Source organism: Papaver somniferum, chromosome 2 (genome assembly GCF_003573695.1).
Source record: "Papaver somniferum cultivar HN1 chromosome 2, ASM357369v1, whole genome shotgun sequence".
NCBI classification, from domain to species: Eukaryota; Viridiplantae; Streptophyta; class Magnoliopsida; order Ranunculales; family Papaveraceae; genus Papaver; species Papaver somniferum.
Window position 1 is genome coordinate 50371093 of NC_039359.1, and position 11668 is coordinate 50382760.

The 11668-nt window shown below is 36.2% G+C and overlaps 1 protein-coding gene across 2 annotated transcripts; it reads left to right on the top strand.

The window, feature by feature from the left end:
* The first annotated feature begins 4655 nt into the window (after positions 1–4655).
* LOC113347605 (phospholipid:diacylglycerol acyltransferase 1-like) lies at positions 4656–10171 on the top strand. 2 transcript variants are annotated; one of them, XR_003359132.1, is made up of 7 exons: positions 4656–5254; positions 6683–6905; positions 7309–7592; positions 7719–8046; positions 8664–8923; positions 9031–9574; positions 9677–10171. XR_003359132.1 is itself a non-coding variant. In XM_026591268.1 (6 exons), the coding sequence occupies exons 1-6, from the start codon at positions 4806–4808 to the stop codon at positions 9518–9520; spliced, it is 2034 nt and encodes a 677-aa protein (XP_026447053.1). In that variant the 5' UTR covers positions 4656–4805; the 3' UTR covers positions 9521–10171. The 2 variants fall into 2 exon arrangements, 1 of the variants encoding a protein (XP_026447053.1); XM_026591268.1 differs by having other exon boundaries at positions 9031–10171.
* Positions 10172–11668: the final 1497 nt, after the last annotated feature.

Here is an 11668-nt window from a genome sequence, read left to right on the forward strand (position 1 = left end):
ATTGCACCATTCGTAGAAGCAAAACTGAATGTGGGAGGATTATATATAAAATGACACCTACTGACATGATGATCCTTCCTTCTGTAATTATGACATTCCATTTGAGAGAAGTCTCTTATGCTATTTGCCTGAATTCTAGAGCTTTCCTAGCCCTTTACAACAAAATTGTTACCGAAAGTTACATTCCTACTACCCAAAGTTGAGTGATGTTGTGCATGAAAAACCATACTAGAATCTTGTTGTTGATCAATGAGTCATTGTTCATGATTCAATACCCTAAGTTAATTTTTGTAAAAGTAAATTGGACCTCTCTATTTTGTATAGAGATAAAAAAAGTATCATACTCTTACTATGACCCATTCTAAACATGCGTTATAAAAAATCAGATTCACCGGCTCTCTCACCTATTGCAGCTAAAAAACTAGCTAGTGTTTTGATGTTATGAAGATAAATATGACCAGTAATATTACCTTTCGTTGAATTGTGAAGATTATTTCTTGACGTATTCTTTCTTACCATAAACTGATTCTTGAAACTTACTCAAGAAAGGACCATATTTTCCTATCAGTTGAAAGACTATATATCACCAGAAACAGAGGAGTAAAAGTTTCCTTCATACAACTTGTAACAAAATAACCTAGCTATCTCCAATAGACCCCTTTTGGGTTTAAGCTTGGCACCACTAACCATTATTTCACTGGTTTGTTCTTCCCCAGTAACATAACCATACAAATCAATAGAAACAACGGTTGAATGTAACTGATCTCGTCATTGTAGGAAATTTATAGAACATAACTTTGTTGGAATAAAATATAATATGCTAGAAAATAGCAAAGATAGATTAAGATCATTACCATATTGAGCAGTACAAGTATATCAATCATTAGCCATACCTTGTCTTCTAGAGTAAACCAACATGGACCTGGACGGATCAGAGAAAAGATATTGATAAATATCAAAAAAATAAAATAAAGATGAACCTTGAATTTGAAAATTCGCGAGATTGGGGTATACCAGAATAATTGGTGTATATGAATTTTGTTCCCAACCATAATAGCAGGGTAAGGGGTGCCTAATGTGTATAAAAGTTATTCAATTACTCTTCCCCTAATAATAACCAAAGCGTTTACTTGCTTTGAATCTTTATTGGGTGACCTAGCTTAGCAATTAATGTCGCCAATCAGGACGGTTAGGGACTAGACCTAAGATTAAACTACTCCCTTTTTGGTTTTAAATCCAAACCTTATTCTTTTCCTTCTCCTTTAACATCAATCTAATGATCAATTCTTTTCTCTTTCTATGTATTTCATCGTTTTCAAATGAAAAAAAAATCCTCAATTAATTCTTTCAAACTCTAACTAGTATTTTGTTTCGTTGGTTGAATGGCATCTTAGGTCTGAAAATTTGAAATTATTGAATTGTAGTTATACGTCGTCATGGTATTTCTTGGTCCAGCATGATAAGTTTTCATATTTATTTTTAGTCGTGAAGGTTGTAAGATGAATAACAAATTTTTTGTCATTATCTTTGTTAGGTTTAAATTTCTTTTCTGATAAGATTCATAAGTTTGAATTAGTGCTAATTACTTAAGGATAATTTAGCCATTTTCAAAATACGTGGCTAAGGGGATTTCAATTGACTTCCTAATGATCCTATTTTATCTTGTTTGGTATACCATAATTAACCTGAGTATGCCCCAATCCGGTGAGTATTTGAAAACGGACCTAAATCAGTAAAAATTATGTCAAAAATTTGATTTAAAAAGAAATAATAATTCAATGATCTGTTTAAAAGATCATTAAGAAATTTATGTGTAGGAGATGTAAATTTTAGATTTTAGGCCGAGCCTAAAGATACCATGAGGATTGCGAATGATTTTGTCTAACTCTGATAAGAATTTATTACATGATATTCTTATAGACAAGATATATGTTGTAAGAACAGTTTGGACAAAGAACATGTACAGTAAGACTCGAGTCAACACTTGGCTACTTTTCACTTCATTTACACATACATGATACAGGTGTTTGCTAAGAATGCAAATATTAGTCAGGCTATGACAAGTCCAACCATGGATGCAGACGACAAAATACCATACTGGAGATTAGTCAAGTTCAAGGCTCTTGATTTCCCGTACCAGCAATACATGCACCACTCTCTTTGCATACTACGGGTTCCACTCACACCAGTACTTGCAATTACTCCCCCATCAATATAATTCAACAAATTCCTCAGAAGTAACTCTGGTGTGCACCAAAAAGTTTTTTTCGACTGAATTTGTACCCAATGCTGACTCTGTATTTTTAGATACAACTCCCACGGAAATATTTTCAGATTTCTCTGCTAGGTTAAATATTTCTTGTTGGTGCTGCCATCAATATTGCTGCTCAGAAAGTTGCAATGCTTTTGCGTTCTTTAAGTTTTCTTCAATATCTCAAACTTCTCTTGTACAAGAAAGAAAATACATAAACAAAAGATTTATGGAGAACAAAGTTGTTGATAAATTTTCCATAACCAAGCAGAAACAAATGGATGTATAAATAGTTTCAGAGCTCCCTTGCAATCTCGACGAAGTATATATGTGTGTGTTAAAAAATGGTAGTTGACTAATCCAAAATGCATGTAACTTCACGCATTTGGAATATTAACAGTAAGCTCATCTCAAGTGACTTGTAGTTTCCGCATGGACTCCAATTTCAGTCGCCTATGGACCGGTGAGAGCATCTCCAATGCAAGGGATAAAGGGCCTTTAAAATGTACGTAAACATGCCACAGGGTGAGGTGAGGTGTTTCTTCAATGCCTTTGGAACCCTTTGAAAGTGTATGGGCTTTGTGACATGGGGGAAGACATCGAGTAGTTTAAATAATAGGGATAAGCTGCTGAAGTCGTGTATGAGCTAATATTTCACATGTACGTATTTAATACGTAGTCTCTTCTCCAACCGTCAACTACAACCATATTGTAATGTATGTACTTAAATTAGATGTATGCTCCTCATTCAGGAAATGCCATACCCAACGTGCATCCTCATTCTTTGTGGAAAACAAGAGATTGTTGTTTACTGATTTGTTTCCTTCAAATTGATATTTGACTAAAGAAAAAGCATCCCATTATTGACAATGGTGAGGTCACATTGTCCCTGCTTTCACCTTTAGCAACTTCATGTCTTTGATTTATTATTTTTCAGTTTCCCGAAAGACTATTCTCTTTCTTTAATCATTTTTTTTCTAGATAGACTTCAATATTCCAGCAAATTTGTTATTTGTTTACAATCTTGCTAGACCCATCAAGATCGCACGGATCCAGGGCAACGTTTGGTGCATTGGGATAGGGGTGGAGTTGAAGTGGATCCCACCCATCCTCTCACACGGTGAAAATGTGGTGCAAATTCTTTGCTGAGTAAATCATTTTCGATTTGTTTGAGTTCAATAATCAAACTGCTTCCCAGAAAAAAGGGAAACTTTATAAAGCACACCCTTTTTTTTGACCTCATTTTTAATACCTCAGATATTTACAAATTTTCTAAAATGTGCCAACATTTTAGTTTTCCATCCTAGTTAGTGAACACTAGTTTACTTTTTAAAGTTTACTTATTTACCCTTTACTTGTTGGCACGTTGACCTTATACATCATTTTTCCGGTTCGTCGAACTCGGTTCAGGATCGTGTCATCATTTTCAAATTCCTTACATCATTTCCAAGTGTCTTGAGGTTTTTGGTTGGTGGAGAACCGATCTTCTACAACATTTTTCAGGTTAGTCAAGCCCGGTTCGGGATTGTACTTTGAGGTTCGTTGAGCCTGGTTCATGATTGTTACACCCGGTTTCAGGAACGTTGAATCATTTACCCCCTACCAAGGAGATGTGTTCAGGGGTGAATAAGACTTTCAATAGGTGAGATAACTGCCACCTAGTATTTAACTGGATGGAAACTGTTACATGAAAAAAAAAACGGACAAAAAAGGGTACTTGAAATTTTTTATAAAAACGGTGGTATTTTAGTTGTTCACATTTTTAAACAGGGGTACTTTATAAAATGTCCCAAAATAAGTAAACAAAGTGAAATCCCTCCAAGCCACAACATGAATATATACACCGAAATATCTTGCTATCAGTGGCGGAAGCAGAAAATGAATGTTGGGTGGCTTGAAAACAAATCGATTTGATTTGGGATGGCTTGAAAACAAATCGGGTTGACTTGGGATGGCTGAAGCCTAGTGTTTAGATTTGATTTTTTGTAACCAAAAATAATTGCACTATAAAATAGAAGTTTTTTTTCACTACAAAGATCCGCCCCTGCTTGCTATACTCCAAACATGGATATCAACACCGAAATGTACATGACTACTCTGTCAGACACCGGCTCGAACACTTTCCACCGGAACAACAGCTCCATTATTCATCTACCGGCACTGGTCTCGTAGTTTTGGAGTTGAATACTGGCAGATGAATAATGGAGTTGAGTTGGTTGTTGTTCATTTTCCCCCATGACAAACTCCACTTGTAAATATCTCCCTTTTCCAACACTCTCTACGAACCGTCCGATCAACCCCATCTAGATTTTCGCCACGTAGGACTCTTGCGAAAAATGTGGGACCCACATTTTTTCCAACCTCAAAAAGCCAGCAAAATCTCATTCATCCTGGAAACAATCCCCATTGCCTGAAAAATCTCCAGCACCACCATCACCACCGCCACAACACCCAGATCAACTCTGTAACAAGTATAAGAACACCCCAAATCATCAAATTTCCAATCTTTTCACAGCCCCTTTGATTGTATTTATTTATTGTATTTGGATTTCATATGTCAATGTTGAGAAGGAGAAAAGGACCAGAACCACCACCACCGGAAAAGACTCATGAGAATGAAATTGAAGATGATAACGACAATAAGAAGAAAAATAAATCACCGTCAACAGAGGAATCGACTAAGAAGAGAGGGGGGAGATTCTCTTGTGTTGATAATTGCTGTTGGTTTATAGGATGTGTTTGTTCAATATGGTGGTTGTTATTATTTTCATATAATGCTATGCCGGCATCATTTCCGCAATATGTAACGGAAGCAATAACTGGTCCATTACCTGATCCACCTGGTCTTAAATTACATAAAGAAGGGTTAATTGCTAAACATCCGGTTGTATTTGTACCTGGGATTGTTACTGGTGGTCTTGAGCTATGGGAAGGCAAGAGTTGTGCTGATGGATTGTTTAGGAAAAGACTTTGGGGTGGTACATTTGGTGAAGTCTACAAAAGGTATTATCTTTTCTAATTCTGTTGGAATTTTAATTGGAAATTTTGATGTTTTTTTAGTGATTTAATTGAAGAGAAATTTGATTAGGAATTCGACATTGCGTGTTGATAAGTAGCATACCTTGCGAATTACTTCATCAGGAAGTTTTTTTGTTTTAGAAAACCCCATTTGTGGAAAGTAGTGTTGACTGGTGAGATTTGGTTTTTGGTGTGTATATGAAGCATCTGTGATGTCATTTAGATAAGGAATTTTTTCTATATGCTATTAGAAGAAATACGTTTCGTAGAGAAATTAGCTAAATTTCATTCTGTCTTTTGATTACTGTGCAAAGAAAAAAACAGTACCTTAAAATTACTTTTTAAAGAAATTTGTGTACTTTAGAGAAAACCTGAATGATGACATATTGTTGGTAGTAAAACTCTAATCTGGTTACTCTGGAATTTTAGGTAATGTCTGATGTGTATAAAAGCTAGTAAATGATTTGTTCTGTTAACGGTAGAAGGTAACCAAGTGAATTGTCATAGATGTCAGCAACTTAGAATGGCTGTTGGAGTGTATTGGGTATTCCTGTTGTTGGGAGTTTCATTCCCAGGTTTAGTAAGCCTGTGTACCTCTTATCATGGAGACCGAAGTTGATTTACATGTGAAGTTGTTATGATTTTGGGAGAGACATTTGTAAGTAGTTATAATGGATCTATGGATCAAACAGTTGTGTAAATTCTACCTTTGTATAAAGGATTTGGCCTTTCCAGAATTGACTTGTGTGGAACTGTTCTTATTTGGTTACTGTCATGATCGGAGTATTAGTTAGTTGGAGGCTTCAATGTTGGACTGGATTTTGTTCCTCGTGAGATGCAATTATGCATCCCATCATCATTTCCCTAAGTTGTCAGTAGGAGGAGATTGTTATACCTTATTCTTGTAGTTGGTAAAGAATTGTATGAGGTTGTTGAACTTGGGATTTCAATTTTCGGATTTATTTTTAGGAAATGATATCTCTAAATATCTCAATTTTATAGTCGGAAAAGTGACTTTGAAGGAAGCTATATCTAGTGGTCACGAGGCAGATTTTGGAACAGTAGATGCTAAGTTGATATAGGATAAATGTCATATCAACCGCAAACAACCAAATCGATGACCTAATTACATATTTACATGCACTTTCTAATACTGATAAGAAGACTTGTGAGCACCTTGCTGGTAATCAATGGTACCTTGCCTTTATTGCTTATTAGATCAGTAAAGCTTATTATGAAAGCAAACATATTAGATGTAGCATAGCTGCATTTTTCTTGCTAAGAATGTGGTCTGTTATCAATAAATTTTTGTACCATAATATGAATGTCGGAATTGAAGTTTGCCTTTCTCATGTCTGTTGAAATATATGCTGAAAGATATCACTGAAACCTGTTTGGTTGGATGTTCTGCAGACCTTTATGTTGGGTCGAACATATGTCACTGAACAATGAGACTGGTCTGGATCCTGATGGTATACGAGTTAGGCCGGTCACTGGACTTGTTGCAGCAGATTATTTTGCACCTGGATATTTTGTATGGGCAGTCCTGATTGCCAATTTGGCACGCATTGGGTATGAAGAGAAAACCATGTATATGGCTGCATATGACTGGAGAATATCATTTCAGAATACTGAGGTAATCACTTGTTCGCACATTTCTTCCTTTTTTGTTCATTCTATTTCTGCTATTTTCAGATTGCCTGCCTCAATCCTGAATCCCGATGAGCATAAATCAAAGCCTCATTTTGTGTTGAATCATACACTGAGAAATTCTTAAAATGAGTTCCTTGAAAAGTTGATCCAAATATATGAATGTGTTCCACATCTTTGGGCTATATGTACCCACTCAATTATGGTCATTGAATCAGATGAAACTTTGATGAACACTAAATTCATTTATTTGTTTCAATCATTCTTACCCGTCTCCTGGTCTATCAGTAACTAAAGGGCATATCTTAGTGTAACTTTTCCAACCACTTGTGTTTTGCATCTGTGACTTTCTTGCAGCAATAATCAATTTCAAATATTGAATTTATTAGGTGCGGGATCAAACCCTTAGCCGAATTAAAAGTAATATAGAAGTCATGGTGGCGACAAATGGTGGTAAAAAGGTTGTCGTCATTCCACACTCAATGGGTGTTCTGTACTTCTTGCACTTCATGAAATGGGTTGAGGCACCAGCTCCCATGGGTGGTGGTGGTGGATCGGATTGGTGTGCGAAGCATATAAAGGCAGTGATGAACATAGGTGGACCATTTTTAGGGGTTCCAAAGGCAGTTTCAGGACTTTTCTCCTCTGAAGCAAAAGATGTTGCCGTTGCGAGGTACTATTTGAGATTATATAACCTGTATTAAAGGAAACTTACGGTATTAGGTTTTATTTGTGATATTCACCCTCATGCTTTCGGTTTTGCTATTTACCGTTGACTGATTAGATTTCCTTCATGTAGGGCCATTGCACCAGGTGTCTTGGATAAGGACTTGTTTCGTCTTCAAACTCTGCAACATGTAATGCGTATGACCCGCACATGGGATTCAACGATGTCAATGATACCAAAGGGTGGAGACACTATATGGGGTGGTCTTGACTGGTCGCCTGAAGAGGGCAATGTTTGCAATCTGAAAAAACGAAAGAGCAACAGTTCTCAGGTTGTAGATCAAAATGGGACAGTCGCCGAAGGATGTACGACGAAAAAGGCACATTACGGGCGGATGGTATCATTTGGGAAAGATGTAGCAGACGCTCCTCCATCTGCGATCGAACGTATAGATTTTAGGGTAAGCTTTCTCTTTTCATATCTTATTATATCTTTCAGTTGTAAAAGGTTGAACAAGCGTAACAGGTCAATAACTGTTTATTCTTCCATTTTAGTTATGGAATTAAATTTTATACCCCTTGAAATGTGGCTGATGGCTGTGGAACCATGAAAAGGCCAAAGGGCTCAAAGCTGAGTTCTGCCAAGATCCTACGGGATCTGCAGAAAACAAATACCAGTCTGTAAATGTTTTTAGTTCTCTTTGATGTTGACCATTAGGAAGTTTTGAAGTTGGTATGTCTGCATGATGCCTTCCTGTAGCTATCACCTCCTTGAAAGTAAGTTAGTTGCAGACATCCAGATGACCCCTATTGACAAATATTATTAAGCTGTTTAAAGGGTCGGCAAAGCCCTTTTCTGTCATGCAGTAACTAAGTCTTAGGTTGATTGCTTCCATAAACTTGTTGTAAATGGTATTTTAGGCTTAAGATCTCTTAATAATGGCAGGAAGCTGATAGTGCCAGAGTTGAAGCTTAACAACGAACTTGTTGAATGTTGTTCAGTATCAAGTTATCATTAACAACTTCTAAAAATCCTCCATAGTTATAAATCGCTGACGTAACTGCTTCTATTTTACAGGACGCTTTTAAAGGTCACAACCTTGCGAATTCGACTTGTGATGATGTATGGACGGAGTACCATGATATGGGCTTTGCTGGTATCAAAGCTGTTGCAGATTACAAGGTCTATACTGCCGGATCAATTATAGACCTGCTCCATTTTGTTGCTCCAAAGATGATGAAACGTGGAGATGCTCATTTCTCACATGGTATAGCTGAGAATCTGGATGATCCTTTGTATGATCACTACAAATATTGGTCAAACCCCTTGGAAACGAAGTAAGGATTTACATGGTATCTTTGTCGTTGGTCTAGTATGAATTTGGATGATCCTTTCAATGATCATTACATTTTGCTGCTTCATCTAATGTTTTTTTCACTTGCAGATTGCCGAATGCACCTGACATGGAGATATTTTCTATGTATGGTGTTGGAATACCTACTGAGAGATCATACGTATACAAGTTGACTCCAACCAGTGAGTGCTACATCCCATTTCAGATAGATACCTCAGCTGAGAGTGGCAAAGAGGAAGAAGGGAGCTGTCTTAAAGGCGGTGTCTATACAGCTGATGGAGATGAAACTGTTCCTGTTCTAAGTGCTGGTTACATGTGTGCAAAAGGTTGGCGTGGGAAAACTCGGTTCAATCCTTCTGGAATTAAAACTTACAATAGAGAATATGATCATGCTCCTCCCTCTAACCTCCTAGAAGGTCGAGGAACACAGAGTGGTGCACACGTTGACATAATGGGAAACTTTGCACTCATTGAAGATGTTATAAGGGTAGCTGCAGGAGCTACAGGAGAAGAATTAGGCGGTGATCAAGTTCACTCTGATATCTTCAAGTGGTCTGAAAAAATCAAATTGAAATTGTAGTTTGATACATCTTACTGCTATACCATTCATTACGGATTTGGCTATCTGTACATTGTATGTTATTTTTCATTCTATTTTTTTTTATTTTTGAAAGGGCAGTGTAATTTAAAAGGTCAGTGTAACTGTAACCCTTTTATTGATTATTATGTAAAGCAGGAGAGATGATTACACGAGTAGTGGGGGATCTGGTCAGTTCATTTACAATAACGTTACGAAGAAAATCCGCCAAGACACAAGGACACAAATTTTGAATTTCATCTGCAGCATGAGATGCCAGACCATCCGCAGCTTGGTTGCTTCTCGGTGGACGTGGTTGTCCCAATTAGTTGGAATTGTTGACATAGGCACCATATAGTGTGCATTGAAGTAGCTAATACCATGGTGTTGGAGGTTTACTTTGTACCGGTTGTATCAAAAGTGTTAGTCTGATGAGAGGTGGTTGTGTAAAATAACTCATGCATCAAGCTAGCAGTGAAAAAGATTGTTGGATGCTAGATTCTTGGTAGTTGACACAACGAGGCTAAAACGTAGATGGTCTTGGTAGCCGGCAGAGCGAGGCTAAAGCCACGTTTGAGATTGTTTTTTTCCTTACAAAATATACTTTGTAACCCACTTGTAATAAAGTTACTGGATGGTAAAATTTTTCCAAAAGCATTTTTATTTTACCCCAAATAAATTTTAAAAGCTATCCAAAAATAGCTTTTCAAAGCAGTAAGAAAAAAATTTATGGACCCACTAAATTTTAATTAGTTGGTTCTCTATTTTAACGTGGTTATTATGATTAAACTAAATATATTTCAAATAAAAGGTATTTTTTATTATTAATAGATATGTGTTATTTAAAAATAACTTTTAAACCATGTTTATTTTCCTCATTATTCGCATTATAAGCACTTCAACATAACAATTTTTCCAAGCTGAATATACAATTTATTGCTTCTACAACACTTTACATATTATAGTTTATCAAACGTCGAATTGTTTTATTTTTTTACAGTACAGCACTACAAAAAAGCGTTTTTGTAAAACTCACGGCAATAGCAAACTCACCTTAAGGCTTAGTTTGGTATTATTGTGCTTTCTATAAAGGCAGTTGAACGTTTGGTAAAATATAAATTTAAAGCTGATCAAAAAAAACGATGAAACTGTTGGGTTTCACTTATACTAAATGACTAGAATTGATGTATCTTTGGGAAATAGTTTTGTTCAATTTTTATTGGGTATAAAAATAATAATTATTTTTACTATTAAATATATATATATATAAGATTAAAATTATTATTGTTGTTGTTAGCGGAAGTCTACTGTACATGAGCGTAATCGTAATCGACATGGAACGCCCAAGGAAAAGCTGAACCTTCGTTCAGCATCTACAGGCAACAATGTTGTACACCTAAACGCTATAAGGAGTTAGACCCTCAACAACTAGGTAAGTTGTAGGTAGGAAGATAGCTTTTTACTAAGACGAGTGTCTTATCCAAAATATTGCAGTGACTTGATTCACCTCGACAAGAAAATCACGCATCTGTCAATATAGCTTACGCTATTTGAATGCTATCGGTCGGAGAAAACTAACATAAACATAATGAACTAATCTTTTTAGTTTATACTAATGCAAAAATTAAATAATCCGTATGCAACAAATGAACAGTTAAAGAAAACATTATTTCTCAAGGTAATGCAGTAGTTAGTGACATTACTGTTGGAGTCTTGCAACAATAGAAAAAACGTCAGATGTATCAAACAATAAATATAAAGAACCGTATCAAACAACTCTACCACGAACAATTGATGAGGGCAGAATCACAGGTTCAACAAGCTGTCCTTAACACATTAGTTCGCGGGTATACTCTGAAGTAATGCTAAACCCCAACGTGCGAAGATGTGTCCAGGATAAGACTGCCCGATATCACTTGAGTCTTGAGTTAGCACAACGCAAGTTACCCACTCTTGAACTCAACAACAGGGATGGAAGTAAAACGCCGCACAAAAAATAATAATAAGAAGAAAAGTAAACCTAGAGATAGTCGCTGCTTGTGTGTTTTGAAAACAGAATTTCGAGTCATATTGATAGGATGAGATACTTGCAAATCAAGTTAGGTTTTGGTTTTCTTCAAAAACAAGTAAAACTCGTAAAAGAAATTTCCC

What these genes read in the sequence shown, in the direction of transcription:
- LOC113347605 (XM_026591268.1), top strand. Translation starts at nt 4,806, where the DNA reads ATGTCAATGTTGAGAAGGAGAAAAGGACCAGAACCACCACCACCGGAA. An exon ending in TATCATTTCAGAATACTGAG is followed by an intron (nt 6,906 to 7,308) that starts GTAATCACTTGT and finishes TGAATTTATTAG; the next exon opens with GTGCGGGATCAAACCCTTAG. An exon ending in TCGAACGTATAGATTTTAGG is followed by an intron (nt 8,047 to 8,663) that starts GTAAGCTTTCTC and finishes TCTATTTTACAG; the next exon opens with GACGCTTTTAAAGGTCACAA.